Raw genomic sequence first — 15,066 nt, 5'->3', positions numbered from 1 at the left:
TAGGCCATTTGGCCCTTCGAGCTAGATTGTGATCATGGCTGATTATCCACAATCAGTGACCCGTGCCTGCCTTGGCCCCCCTTAATTAGTTAGTGATTTTCATTATGAATAAATGGCAGAAAATGTTAGTTTATTTCACTTCTATTTTGTGTTTAGTTTAGTTTAGAGATACAGTGTGGAAACAAGCATTCAGGACTGCACCAGCCAGACGATTACCCCGTACACTAGCACTATTGTTCCTACAGGACACTAGCTTAAGGGACAATTTACAATTGAGAAAACACAAGCCAATCCTGGAACTCTCTGCCACAGAGGGTAACCTGTACGGCTTTGGTTAGATGTGGGAGGAAGATCGGAGATGGAGAGAAGGCCCGGGATACTGAGTTGGATGATCAACCCACGCAGGTCATGGCCGACTCCTGGAGAACGTACAAACTCCTAGGGTACAATTAGACAGCGTACCCGTAGGTCGGGATCCAACAGCTGAGATCTGTGTCTCTGGCGCTGTGAGCTCTGCCAGCTATGCCACTGTGCCACCCTTTGTTTGCAGGCAGTGAGCGGGTGCCTTTGGCAATGGGGGCATTTATATCCCACCTGCTAGACTGAGGAGGCATGACCGAGTCCACCTGAACTGTGAGTCTGGACTCACCCCTGTGGTCAAGGGGGGGGGGATAGAGTAGAATACAACACTTGCCAGGACTAGAGAGTGTGAGCTATAGGGACAGGTTGAGGAGGCTCGGACGCTATTCCTTGGAGCACAGGATGAGGGGAGATCTTACGGAGATGTACAAAATCATGAGAGAAATAGATTGGGTAGATGCACAGTCTCTTGCCTAGAGTATATGAATCGAGGACCTGAGGACATAGGTTCAAGGTGAAGGGGAAAAGATTTAATAGGAACCTGAGGGGTAACTTTTTCACACAAACGGTGGTGGGTGTATGGAACGAGCTGCCACAGGAGGTAGTTGAGGCTGGGACGACCCCAACGTTTAAGAAACAGTTAAGGGCCTGTCCCACCTGCGTGCGATTGCATGCGTCTAGCGCGACCAAACGTGGTCGCTTGAGGCGTACGGCCTCGCGGGGCCGGTCCCACTTCAATCGGCGGAGGCGTCTGGAGTTGTGTGGGGCTGGTCCCGACATTGCATGGGGCTCCAAAAATCTTGCACTGTCCGAAGATCCCGCGCGACAACGGCCTGTCGGCCCGCAGCCGCATTGGGGCCGTACGCAGCGTCTCGACAGGCGTATGCAGCGTCTTGATGGCATACGCCTAGCACGTGGCGTTGCGCGATGACATCACCGCCCAGCGTGCCGTTGCGTGATGACATCACCGCTCGACGCCGTGTGACGTCCAAATTCAGTCGGCCCGCCTCCTGCTCAGCTGATTGGTGAGTATGATGTCGGGACCAGCTCCAGGCGCCTCCGCGGGTGGAAGTGGGACCGGCCCCGCGAGGCCGTACGCCTCAAGCCACCACGTTTGGTCGCTCTAGACGCATGCAATCGCATGCTGGTGGGAGGGGCCCTTTAGACAGGTACATGGATAGGACAGGTTTGACCAAATGTGGGCAGGTGGGACTAATGTAGCTGGGACATGTAGGCCAGTGTGGGCAAGTTGTGCCGTGGGGTCTGTTTCCAGGCTGTATCACTCTGTGACTCGACACTTCTATTTGTCTGTTGATGTTTGCAGATGCACTGGTGCAGCAGAGCAAACTTCACCGGTGACCTTTGGCGGCAGGACAGTGCTTTGTGTTTCTGACCCCTGTGTGTTCTTTGCCTCTCTCTCTCACTCTGCTGTAGATAACGGCTGTAGGCGGAGCCCTGCCTCCTGTGAGCACCTTGACAAACATCCACAGCCTGTCCCAGACGCAACATCACAACCACCAACAAACGCAAAACCTCATCATCAACCCGCTCTCTGGAGTCATGGCAATCGCACAGAGTAAGGCTTCTTTTTATAATAGTCATTAGAGGTACAAATACATCCTTGATCAGTGCGGGTGTCAGAGGTCACGGGGAGAAGACAGGTGAATGAGGTTAGGAGATAGAGATAGATCAGCCATGATTGAATAACAGAGTAGACTTGATGGGCCGAATGGCCTAATTCTGCTCCTGTCACTTGGGAGCGTATGAAGTTATGAACGTCTCTCATGGGCAAGTGTCATTTGCGCTTTCCTGAAGAAGCCATGGTACGTTCCTCTCAGTTCTGGCTAATGTTTTCCCCTGAAGCCTAAAACAAAATGTCGAGTAATGTATCGTATTGCTGCTTGTGGGATCTTGCTGTGCTGTCGCAGCCTATCTCTTATGATCTTATGATATAAGGGGGGGGGGGGGGGGGGGGGGGGGGGGGGGGGGGGTTGTATGTGGGAAGAAAGGAGAAGGGCCGCGTTATAGTTAAGGGGCTGTCCCACTTGGGTGACCTAATTGGTGAGTTTAGAAGAGTTTGAAAAAATGATACGTTGAAGACCTCCTTCGACTATATTGAAGACCAGCTACGATTAGCTACGACTAACTTCGGGAAAATTGGACACCGAAAAGTGTAGTGTGATGACGACCTCCTTCGACCTCCCTTCGACTATGATGAAGACTATCTATGACTACCTTCGACTACCCTCGATAATCTACGACTAACATGCCGACCTGTTACGACCTACTACAACTAAACCTACGAGTAAAAAAAGTATCGATTTTTTTCCATGGCGACCTTTTTTTACTCGCGGGCATTTTTTAACATATTGAGAAAAAAAACGCCGCGACCTAGCTGAGGCCTCGAGTACACGGAGACTGCTCTCGAGCATGAAGGAGAGTTACGAAGACCTCCTACGACCTTGTGTCGACCATGCTGAGAGTATGAGTCTGGATAGACTCGGCTTGTACTCACTAGAATTTAGGAGATTGAGGGGGGATCTTATAGAAACTTACAAAATTCTTAAGGGGTTGGACAGGCTAGATGCAGGAAGATTGTTCCCGATGTTGGGGAAGTCCAGGACAAGGGGTCACAGTTTGAGGATAGAGGGGAAATCCTTTAAAACCGAGATGAGAAAAACATTTTTCACACAGAGAGTGGCGAATCTCTGGAACTCTCTGCCACAGAAGGTAGTTGAGGCCAGTTCATTGGCTGTATTTAAGAGGGAGTTAGATGTGGCCGTTATGGCTAAAGGGATCAGGGGGTATGGAGAGAAGGCAGGTACAGGATACTGAGTTGGATGATCAGCCATGATCATATTGAATGGCCGAAGGGCCGAATGGCCTACTCCTGCACCTATTTTCTATGTTTCTATGAGTCGAGGGAAAACTCGCCAGAACTCACGGTTTAGGTCGCCCAAGATTGGAGAATTCAATGTTCATACCGTAGATAGACGCAAAAGGCTGGAGTGACTCAGTGGGACAGGCAGCATCTCTGGACAGAAGGAATGGGTGCCGTTTCAGGTCGAGTCTGAAGAAGAGTCTCGTCCTGAAACGTCATCCATCCCTTCTCTCCAGAGATGCTGCCTGTCCCGCTGAGTTACTCCAGCCTTTTGTGTCCATCTTCGGTGTAAACCAGCAACTGCAGTTCCTTCCTACACGTGATAATGAGTGATACAAACAATGAAACTCAGCAGAATGACAGTGAAACTAGTGCAACGACTCGGGTCAGCACAGGGTGAGAAGGGTTACTTGAAGTTAGAGAAATCAATATTCATACCGCTGGGTTGTAAGCTGGGAAATAAAAAGGTTCAGTTCCGGAAAAGTTATTTCAATGTTCATACCATTGGGTTTAGACTTTAGAATTTACTTTAGGCTTTAATGATACAGTTGCAGAAACAGGCCCTTCGGCCCACCAGATCCATGCCAACCATCGATCACCAGTTCACACCAGTGCCAAGTTATTCCACCTTCGCATCCACTCCCAACACATTAGGGGCAGCTTAAACCTGATTAACCTACAAACCCGCACGTCTTTGGAAACCCACGCAGGTCATGGGGAGAACGTGCAAACTCCACACAGACAGCACCTGTAGTCAGGTTCGAACCTGGCCCTCTGGCGCTGTAAGGCAGCAACTCTACCGCTGCGCCACCGTGCCTCCCTTAACAGAGACCAATTAACTTTCCAAAGCAGCCACGAGGCAAAAATGCAATATTGCCAACAAAACACTGCAGCATCATGTCAACTGCAGTTCCTTTTCATTACATTAAAATAAAATCATTTGGGGTATTAATAGGAGTAATATTTAACAGTTCAGGAAATCTGCCTCGTCCCAAGTCCCAACTTATCTGACTTTTACTGTAATGCTTTAAAGTTGGTTTGCATGGACTGGATGGGCCGAAGGGCCTGTTTCTACACTGTTTGACTGAGTTGGAGGTTTGCTGGCTTATCCGACCTTTACTGCGATTGTTTAAGGCAAAGTCCAATGACTTCTTTACCAAAAGTTTTCCTTGTTGCCTGGGATACCAACATTGTTTTCTTGGCTTGTGCTCTTGCAGGTATAAGCACATCGCAAGGGCAGAGTGTGCCTGTGATCAACAGCGTGACGGCGGGCAGCTTGGCAGCGTTGCAGCCGGTACAGTTCTCCCAGCCGCTACACAGTCCGCACCAGCAGCCCATCATGCAGCAAGCGCAGGCTCATCTGTCACAGCAACCCTTCATGGCCACCGTCACACAGCTACAAAACTCACACAGTAAGACCCTCGCGCGGCTTCGCAACACACTCTCGCCGAGGGAGATGACGTTCAGAAGGTCACAAGTGATCGCAGCAGAAGTAGGCCATTCGGCCCATCAGGTCTACTCCGCCATTCAATCATGGCTGATCTATCTCTCCCTCTCAACTCCATTGGAGTCACAGAGTCACAGAGTCATACAGTGTGGAAACAGGCCCTTCAGCCCAACTTGTCCACACCCGCCAACAATGTCCCATCTACACCAGTTTCACTTGCCTGGGTTTGGCCCATACCCCTCCAAACCCATCCCATCCATGTACCTGTCTTACTGTTTGCTAAATGCTGGGATAGTCCCAGCCTCAACTACCTCTTCTGGCAGCTCGTTCCATACACCCACCACCCTTTGTGTGAAAAAGTTACCCCTCAGATTCTTATTAAATCTTTTCCCCTTCACATTGAACCTACATCCTCTGGTCCTCGATTCACCTACTCTGGGCAAGAGACTCTGTGCATCTACCCGATCTATTCCTCTCATGATTTTATACATTCTATAGATTTATACATATATTGATTTACACGTATAATTTTTACCCATTCTCCTGCCTTCTCCCCATAACCCCTGACACCCGTACTAATCAAGAATCTATCAATGTCCACTTTAAAAATATCTACTGACTTGGCCTCTACATCCTTCTGCAGCAATGAATTTGGCAGATACACCACCCTCTGACGAAAGACATTCCTCTTCATCTCCTTTCTAAAGGAACGTCCTTTAATTCTGAGGCTATGGCCTCTGGTCCTAGAGATTTATGTTCCCCTCCATAAGCCCTACAAAGTGGGTCTTTGACCCTAGCCCGTAATGAAACCAGCATGTCCACTGCACACAAGAAGGGTCTCGAACCAAAACGTCGGCAATTCCTTCTCTCCATAGATGCTGCCTCAGCCGCTGAGTTACTCCAGCATTTTGCCCACGAGAGGTGTAGCTGGAGTAACTCAGCGGGTCAGGCAGCCCAGTCTACCAGGTGAGGGAGAGGTTCGCTTGCACCTCCTCCAACCTCATCCACTGTATCCGCTGTTCCAGGTGTGGACTCCTGTATATCGGCGAGACCAAGCGCAGGCTCGGCGATCGTTTCGCTGAACACCCCCCGCTCAGTCCGCCTGGGCCCACGGCGATCTCCCGGTTACCAAACATTTGACCTCTCCTTCCCATTCCCACACTGACCTTCCCGTCCCGGGCCTCCTCCACTGGCACGGTGGCGCAGGGGTAGAGTTGCCGCCTTACAGCGAACGCAGCGCCGGAGACCCGGGTTCGGTCCCGACTACGGGTGCTGTCTGTACGGAGTTTGTACGTTCTCCCCGTCACCTGTGTGGGTTTTCTCCGAGATCTTTGGTTTCCTCCCACACTCCAAAGACGTACAGGTTTGAAGGTTAAATGGTTTGGTAAATGTAAAAATTATCCCTGATGTGTGTAGGATAGTGTTAATGTGCGGGGATCACTGGTCGGTGCAGACCCGGTGGGCCGAAGGGCCTGTTTCCATGCTGTATCTCTAAACTAAACTAAAACACTGAGGCCAAATTGGATGAACAATACCTCATATTTTGCTTGGGCAGCTTACAACCCAGCGGTATGAAATTTGATTTCTCTAACTTCAAGTAAGCCTTGCATCCTCTCCCTCTCCATCCCACCTCCATCTAAGTCATCGTACTTGTTTCACTGTCGTCCTGCTGAGTTTCACTGTTTGTATAACTCGTTATCACCTTCCCCACAGCCAACAATGGACCATTGTGGGCTCCACCTTTCCTTGCTGGCTTTGATTTGTCCTTTTTCATACCTTTCATTCATTTGTTCAATGAACCTTTTCATATTTCTCGTTTCCCTCTCCCGTGACTCTCAGGCTGAAGAAGAGCCTCGACCTAAAACGTCACATAGAAACATAGAAACATAGAAAATAGGTACAGGAGTAGGCCATTCGGCCCTTCGAGCCTGCACCGCCATTCGATATGATCATGGCTGATCATCCAACTCAGTATCCCAGCCCTGCCTTCTCTCCATACCCACTGATCCCTTTAGCCACAAGGGCCACATCTAACTCCCTCTTAAATATAGCCAATCCTTTTCTCCGGAGATGCTGCCTGAACCCTGCTGAGTTACTCCAGCTTTTTGTGTCTACATCTGGAGGACATGAATAAGTGACGTTTCAGGTTGGGACCCTTCTTCAGACTGATTGTGGTGGAGGGGAGAAAGGGGCCTCCCTCTTGTCCCCTTCCATCTATAATCCTTCCTCTAGCTTCACAAATCACACCCCTTCTCTCCTTATCTCACGCCTTTTGTCTTTCCGTCCCTTGCCGTTGTCCAATCAATCAAAAATTAAACCCCCCTCTCCCTCTCACCTGTATCCACCCATCACTCGCCAGACTTTGTCCCACCACCACCCCTCTTCCAGCTTTCTCCCCCCCTCTGAAGAAGGGTCCCGAAACTTTAATGTCACCTATCCATGTTCTCCAGAGATGCTGCCTGACCCACTGAGTTACTCCAGCACTTTGTGTCCTTAGCCTAGTCGCTCACTGAAACCACACAGATAGATTGTAATTTCTCTTGCATGCAGGGTCTTTTATTTCCTTTTATAAGGTTCAGCATCTGGGTTTGCTCAAAGATAGACACAAAAAGCTGGAGTAATTCAGCGGGACAGGCAACATCTCTGGAGGGAAGGAATGGGTGATGTTTCGGGTCGAGACCCTTCTCCGGATGGATGGGCTTCCTCACCCGTATTATTGCGTGTTGGATGTCAACAAAGTCCCAGGCCGGTCTAGGGAAGAATTGTCCTGGTGATGGTCTTCAGATTTTCGTGGGAGGGTGGGGGGGGGCGAGGGGAGGGGTGAGCGGGCGAGGAGTGTGGTAGAGTGTGTGTGATAATGGGCGTTTGAGGCAAACATGCGGCTGGCTGGTAGGTTTCAGTTTATTATTGTCATGTGTACCGAGGTACAGTGGAAAACTTTGTTTTGCATGCGATCGAACCAGATCAGACAATAGTGGTGCAGCGGTAGAACTGCTGTCTTAGAGCGCCAGAGACCCGCATTCAATCCTGACTACGGGTGCTGTCTGTACGGAGTTTGTACGTTCTCCCTGTGACCACATTGGTTTCCTCCGGGTGCTCCGGTTTCCTCCCACACTCCAAAGACGTACAGGTTTGTAGGTCAATTGGCTTCTGTAAATTGCCCCTAGTGTGTAGGAAGTAGATGGAACTAATGTGAACGGGTGATCAGCGGTCGGTATGGACTTAGCGGGACAAAGACAGACACAACGTGCTGGAGTAACTCAGCGTTGTGGAGTCAGGCAGCATCTCTGGAGAAAAAGAATAGGTGACGTTTTGGGTCGAGGCCCTTCATTAATCTAAGGGTAAGGGACAACCAAAGGGCCTGTTTCCATGCTGCATCTCTATACTAAACTAAACTTTATACTTAGATTGACACAAAATGCTGGAGTAACTCAGCCGGACAGGCAGCATCTGTAGATAGGAATGGGCGACGTTTCGGGCCGACACCATTCTTCAGACCCGACCCAAAACGTTACCCATTCCTTCTCTCCAGAGATGCTGCCTGTCCCGCTGAGTTACTCCAACATTTTGTGTCTATTTTCGACTTAAACCTGCATCTGCAGTTCTTTCCTAAACTTTATACCTGTTGCCCTGTTTAATTAACGGGAATTTAAATCACCCATCTGCCGTGGTAGGATATGAGATTCTTGCCTCAGATTAATAGTTCAAGTTAAAAATAAAAGCAGAACATGCTGGAAAACCTCAACAGGTCAGGCTGCATCTGTGGGAAGGGAAATGGTGATAATATCTCAGGTTTGAAATATTCCTTTAGAACTGGGATGAAGAAAAGCAGTAAGAAGGTTGTGGGTGTCGTGATTCAGCCTGTGTATTTCCAGAAGTTAAAAGGCCTGGATAGAGTTGATGTGGAGAGGATGTTTCCACTAGTTAGGCCTCAGAATTAAAGGACGTTCCTTTAGGAAGGAGATGAGGAGGAATTTCTTTAGTCAGAGGGTGGTGAATCTGTGGAATTCATTGCCATAGAAGGCTGTGGAGGCCAAGTCAATGGATATTTTTAAGGCAGAGATAGATAGATTCTTAATTAGTACGGGTGTCAGAGGTTATGGGGAGAAGGCAGGAGAATGGGGTTAGGAGGGAGAGATAGATCAGCCATGAATGAATGGCGTAGACTTGATGGGCTGAATGGCCTAATTCTGCTCCTATCCCTTATGACCTTATGGCCAGTTGCTGCTTTGGTAGATGGTCAAGGTGGTCAAAGTGGTCAAAGATCCTTTGGTGCCAAGACCATCCAGATAATGTTACAGATTGCTCACCCACTAGCTAATAAAACTAGTCAAACTAAAGTAGTTAAGCTAAGTTGACTAGTCAAGCTGCTGAGCGGCACAGTGGTGCAGCGGTAGAGTTGCTGCCTTACAGCGCCGTAGGACCCTGGTTCGACCCTGACTACGGGTGCTGTCTGTACGGAGTTTGCACGTTCTCCCTGTGAACGCGGGTTTTCTCCGGGTGCTCTGGTTTCCTCCCACACTGCCCGGATGTGCAGGTTTACAGGCTAATTGGCTTCTGAATCTACAGTAGACACTGTAAACAGCTAGATTCTAATCATGTGTTGCCTTTCTGCTGACTGGTTAGCACGCAACAAAGGCTTTTCACTGTACCTCAGTACACGCAACAATAAACTGAACTGCAAGCTGTGATCATCCCTCATGTGCAGGATATGAAACTGGGATAACAGAACTAGTGTACAGGTAATCGTTTGTTGGCACGGCCTTGGTGGGCCGAAGGGCCTGTTTGCAGGCTGGATCCCTAAATTAAACTAAACTAAGTCACAAAGGTGCAGACCACCCTAAGCTGGCTGAGAGTCGTGGGGGATATTTATTTTACTGCAGGAGGTGTTGGGTTCAATGAAGCAAGTTTAAAAATAAAATACTTTTTATGACCGTAACAATGTTGTTCTGAGTAACTATTAGTCGAAGGGTGGTGAATCTGTGGAATTCTTTGCCACAGAAGGCTGTGGAGGCAAAGTCAGTGGATATATTTAAGGCAGAGATAGATAGATTCCTGATTAGTGCGGGTGTCAGAGGTTATGGGGAGAAGGCAGGAGAATGGGATTAGGAGGGAGAGATAGATCCATGATTGAATGGTGGAGTAGACTTGATGGGCCGAATGGGCTCATTCTGATCCTATCACTTATGATCTTATTAACCCTCAGTCTGCCAATGTATGTGTGCATCTAACCCAATATAGTAATAGCATTAGGTACATAGTTCCTTGTAGGAAGATGGGGTAGTTAAAAAGGCTTTTGGCACATAGGCCTTCATCAGTCAGAGTATTGCGTATAGGCCGTGTTGCAGTTATGTACAAGACGTTGGTGAGGCCACATTTAAAGTATTGTGTTCAGTTCCAGGCACCACATTATAGGAAGGATGTTGTCAAGCTGGAAAGGGTACAGTGAAGATTTCCGAGGATGTTGCCAGGACTTGGGCCTGAGCTATAGGGAGAGGTTGAGTAGGCTGGGACTCTATTCCCTGTAACGCAGGAGGATTGGGGAATCGATCTCAGGTTTAAGAGAGGCATTGAGTAGAAAATCATGAAAGGAATAGAATTCTGGAGTATGTGTCTTTTGGTCGCCTAATTATAGGAAGGGAGAATACAGAGGAGATTTACTAGAAGGCCTGGGTTTCAGCAACTTTAAGAAAGGTTGAAGGTCTTTATTCTTTGGAGCGCAGAAGGTTAAGGGGGGACTTGATAGAGGTCTTTAAAATGATGGGAGGGATAGACAGAGTTGACGTGGACAAGCTTTACTCAGAGAGTGGTAGCGTGTGTGGAATGAGCTGCCAGTGAAGGTGGTGGAGGAGGAGGTAGTTATATATGGATGGGAAGGGAGGCAGCGACTATCGCAACATTTAAGAAACATTTAGACAGGTACATGGATAGGACAGGTTTAGAGGGATATGGGCCATACACCAGTAGGTGGGACTTGTATACATGGGACATGTTGGCCGGTATGGGCTAGTTGGGCCAAAAGGCCTGTTTCCACACTGTATCACTCTATGACTCTATAATAACATGGCTTTGTTCAAAAGTCATGTTCTTAAAATACTGAGGGGCTAGTTTCTGTTTTGTTTTAAATTCTTGTGTCAGCCACACACCCATCTACATTCTTCATTCTTGTTATGATAGTTTGAGGGGGGTGATCGGTCGAGAGTCGAGGGAGTCAGGAGTGTTTAAGTGTTATACGTACCCAAAACGGAACAATGAAATTCTTACTTGCAGCAGCCTAGCAGGCCTGTAAACTCAGTGGCCACAGATAGCACAATAAACAAAAGAAAACTCAATAAATTATATTTAAAAAAACAATATCTGTCCCGCATAATTGCCAACAATAAATCACTAAGTCGAGAAGAAGTCATATGGTACGCTTGCCTTTATTGGTCAGGGCATTTGTGTTTAAGAGTCAGAAAGTCATTGGGCAACTTGGTAGGACTTGGTTTAGGCCGTATTTAGAGTATTGCGGGCAAGTGCAGGAAGGGTGTGGGGGCTTTGGAAGGGGTGCAGAAGAGGTTTACTAGGATGATGCCTGGATTAGAGGGTATAAACCACAGGGAGAGGTTGGACAGAGTTGGATCGTTTTCTCTGGAACGCCAGAGATTGAGGGGAGACCTGATAGAAGCATTTAAAATGATGAAAGGTAGAGACAGTCAGAACCTTCCGTCCTAGGATGGAAATAGTAAATATTAAACAGTGGAGCTGCTGCCTCACAGCATCAAGGGCCCATGGATCGATCCTGATCTCGGGTGCTGCCTTTGCGGAGTTTGCACGTTCTCCCTGTGACCGCGTGGGTTTCCTCTGGGCGCTCTGGTTTCCTCCCACATCCCAAAGGCGTGTGCGGTTTTCAGGTTAATAGTAAGATTAAACGAGAACTTACCAGTTTGAAGTTTGATCTGTATTTTATGAGGAGTTACGATGAGGGATTACGTGAAGAAGCCCGCCAGGACGCATGCGTGTCATTCTTCAAAGCAGCGGTGTGAAATCACAGATAACTGTAATGACTAAACATAGTAAGATTAGAGAAGAGATAGTATATTAAGTATATGATCAAGGGTGGGAGCGGAGGGCGCGTAATCCCTCATCGTAACTCCTCATAAAATACAGATCAAACTTCAAACGGGTAAGTTCTCGTTTAATCTTACTATTTTACTTCGGAGTCACGTGAGTGACTACGTGAGATTTTAAAGCTCTGTGATTTCATGCCGTGGAAACAAGTCCATGCATCACGTCTGCCTTGAGGAATTGTGTTAACATAATTTGGACATGAATTCGACATTGAGATCATAAAATTTATTAACACAAAATTATAACCCCTTTTTATGGGTTTAAATTAATTTACAGAACTTAAAATTGTTTCTGTAAACGGTCCAGGTTTCATTACTGGTTTGTTGTAAAATAGTTGGAATGTTTTTTCCCCTGACCATCCTGCTGCCTTGAGGATTTGGTCCATTGGTACATCCAACTGTATCGCTGCCGATGTAGCTGCAGCCCTGGTGGAATGAGATTTAAAAATATTAGTATCCACCCCAGCCTGTGTTAGCACCTGTTTCAGCCATCTTGACATGGTCTGGACCGTCACTCTTTTGTGTGGTTGCTTGTGGCTGTCCAAAAGTGCCTTCTCATTGCCTCTTATGATTTTTGTTTTCTCCATGTATAACGACAAATCTTTTACTATACAGAGACGGTCATCTGTTGGGTATGACCTAAATTGTATATTGAGGCCTGCTGATCCCTGTCTGTTCTGCTTTACTAATTCATAGATATGAAACGTAATATTTTCTGTTGAGGAAGTCATGTTGTCCAGTCTTAGTTTATGCAGTAACTGTACCCTCTGTGCCGTGACCAATGCCATTAGCATGACTGTTTTTAATGTCAGTCTGTGTAGGGACAGAGCTGTTGCTGGTGACCAATTCCTGAGTATCTTCAGGACAATACTTACATCCCATATTTGGGAGTACCTGGTTCTTGGGGATTAGTATTAAAAATTCCCCTCATAAGTTTTGTTACCAGTGGGTGAGTCCCAACAGTGTAACGCTCTGTCCCCTGTCATAGGTACGTCGATAGGGCACTTCTGGCGCAGTTGATGGCACTGTAACTGAGCCTCTCATCATAGTGGAGGCCTGCCAGATATTCCAGAACAGACGGGATGTTCATGTCTCTGTAGGTGATGTTGTTTTTGTGACAATACATTTCCCACTTCCTGATATAGACCAGATACTGTTTTTTGGTTGACTGTCTTTGGGCCGCCGAGATCATGTTCACTGTTCGGTCCGTCAGTCCCAGTTGTAGTAGAGGTGTTTTTAAACTCTACAAATTATAAGTTCAAATGTTTATGGCATGGGTGGCTATCCCTTGTTACGGGATGTAGCGATAAATCTGGTCTATGTGGGATGGTGATACATGGTTCTAATACCATGTTTAGTACCACTGGGAACCATGGTTGAGTAGGCCAATCAGGTACTACCAAAATACCAGACGCAGAGTCTTGTTGTATTTTCTTTAATACCCGACTGATGAGGCAGAAAGGAGGAAATGCGTAAATAAACAATTTCCACCAATGCAGCGAAAATGCATCTGTCGCCGATGCCCCTGGGTCTGGTTCCCATGAAACATAATTTGATAACTGGTGGTTAAGTCTGGATGCGAATAGATCGATATCTTGTGTTCCATATCTTGCTGTAATATCAGCAAATACTTTTTTATTCAACATCCATTTGGTGTTTTCATTAAATTTGCGTGACCTGGTGTCTGCCACTAAATTTAATCTTCCTGGTAGGTAAGTGGCTGATATCCAAATATCTCTCTGGATACACCATTGCCAAATTGTATTAGCCAGATTGTCACATGATGTCGATTTGTTTCCACCCATGTGGTTAATGTATGCTACCATGGTGGTATTGTCTATCTGTAGTCTAATATGCTGGTGATATGACCCAGTACAATATGACTTTAGGCCATGGAATGCACCCAACATTTCCAGGTAGTTTATGCCCAGTGTGAGTAATAATGATGCATCCTGAGCAGTCCATCTACTTCCACAGCTGGCTCCCCACCCAAGTGCACTGGCATCAGTTTGTAGTACCATGTTTACTGACAATGATTGGATTGGAACAAAGCCAGATGTTATCTATCCACCATTTTAGTTCCATTTTAGCTTTGATTGGTAGTTTCATAGGTCTGTCAAAGTGACCTGCATTGATTTTGAGTGCTTGTATTTTTGCTCTCTGTAAGTTTTGGTAATGTAGAGGTCCAAATTGTGTGGCTGGAAAGGCAGCCACCATTTTGCCAATTACTTTTGCTACCAATCTGATGGATGGTTTGCCGATGTCAATGAGGTTATTGCAAGCCTCTATTAAATATCTAGCCTTTCCCTTAGGCAGAGTCACCGACATGTGAACTGAGTCAATGGTGAACCCCAAATAGTCCATAGTAGTGGAAGGCGTTAGTTTAGATTTAACTGGATGGATAATAAATCCCAGTTTTTCAAATAACTGTTTTGTGGCTGTTACAGTTTGTTTGTCCAATTCCAAAGTTTTGCCCACAATGAGTATGTCATCTAAATATGCCATGACCATGTGTTTTCGTTTCCGTAGAAACGCTAGGGCTGGTTTCAAAATTTTTGTGAACAACCTGGGGGCTGATGATAATGCATTTGGCAGTGCTTTATACTGCCAGCGTTGTCCCATCCGAGTTGAATTTTAAGTAACATCTGTGGTCACCTCGTATAGGCACTGAATAGTAAGCATCTTTTTAGTCGATGCTGGCCATAAAGTAACATTTGGAAATTAATTGTTTAGCAGTAACCAAGGTTTCCATTTTGAAGTGAATATATTGTACAAATGTATTCAATTTTGTCAGACCTATGATGATGCGACAACCACCATATTTTTTGTTTTTGGTTAATATATTGGACACGAATTCTAATGGTTCGTGTTGAGTTTTCTCAATTACACCTTTTACGTAAAGCCGCTCCAGTTCAGCTTGCGCTTCTGATTTTTCGTTATCAGAAAGCACGAACATTCGGTTCGGTATATATTGAACTGGAGGGCTGTACTTGTACAATAAACTCTATTGTATATCCCTGGATACTGCTTAAGATGTAAGTATCGGTTGTTAACATGCTCCATGCATTCAGAAAAGAGTGTAATCTCCCACCAACCTCCATGCTCCCTGTATTTTGTAGGGAACCAGACCCACCTACCTCCATAGTTACCAGTGGCAGGTTTACTTCTTTTTGTAGGTTCTTCGCTGCTGTTGTTGCGCTGGTGTCTGGATTTGTGGTTTGGTTGGCGTTGGAGGTCCGCGCATCTTCCAAGAAGGCCGGCCTGGGCCA

The 15,066-nt window shown here is 46.8% G+C and overlaps 1 protein-coding gene across 6 annotated transcripts in view; it reads left to right on the top strand.

Moving 5' to 3' along the window:
* The window catches only part of hnf1ba (HNF1 homeobox Ba), a 148,642-nt gene that overhangs the window by 96,394 nt on the left and 37,182 nt on the right, over positions 1-15,066 (top strand). For 4 of the 6 annotated variants that reach the window (XM_055657511.1, XM_055657510.1, XM_055657514.1 and 1 more), the window contains 2 exons: positions 1,795-1,936; positions 4,459-6,152. In XM_055657511.1, the coding sequence (XP_055513486.1) occupies positions 1,795-1,936; positions 4,459-5,186 (870 nt within the window). In that variant the 3' untranslated portion in view covers positions 5,187-6,152. Of the gene's footprint in view, positions 1-1,794; positions 1,937-4,458; positions 6,153-15,066 lie in introns of those variants that run through there. The other 2 variants (XM_055657515.1, XM_055657516.1) reach the window with 1 other exon arrangement.

Source organism: Leucoraja erinacea, chromosome 28 (genome assembly GCF_028641065.1).
Source record: "Leucoraja erinacea ecotype New England chromosome 28, Leri_hhj_1, whole genome shotgun sequence".
Classification (NCBI taxonomy): Eukaryota; Metazoa; Chordata; class Chondrichthyes; order Rajiformes; family Rajidae; genus Leucoraja; species Leucoraja erinaceus.
Note: the sequence above shows the minus strand (reverse complement) of the source record. Positions and strands in the feature narration are given on the sequence as shown.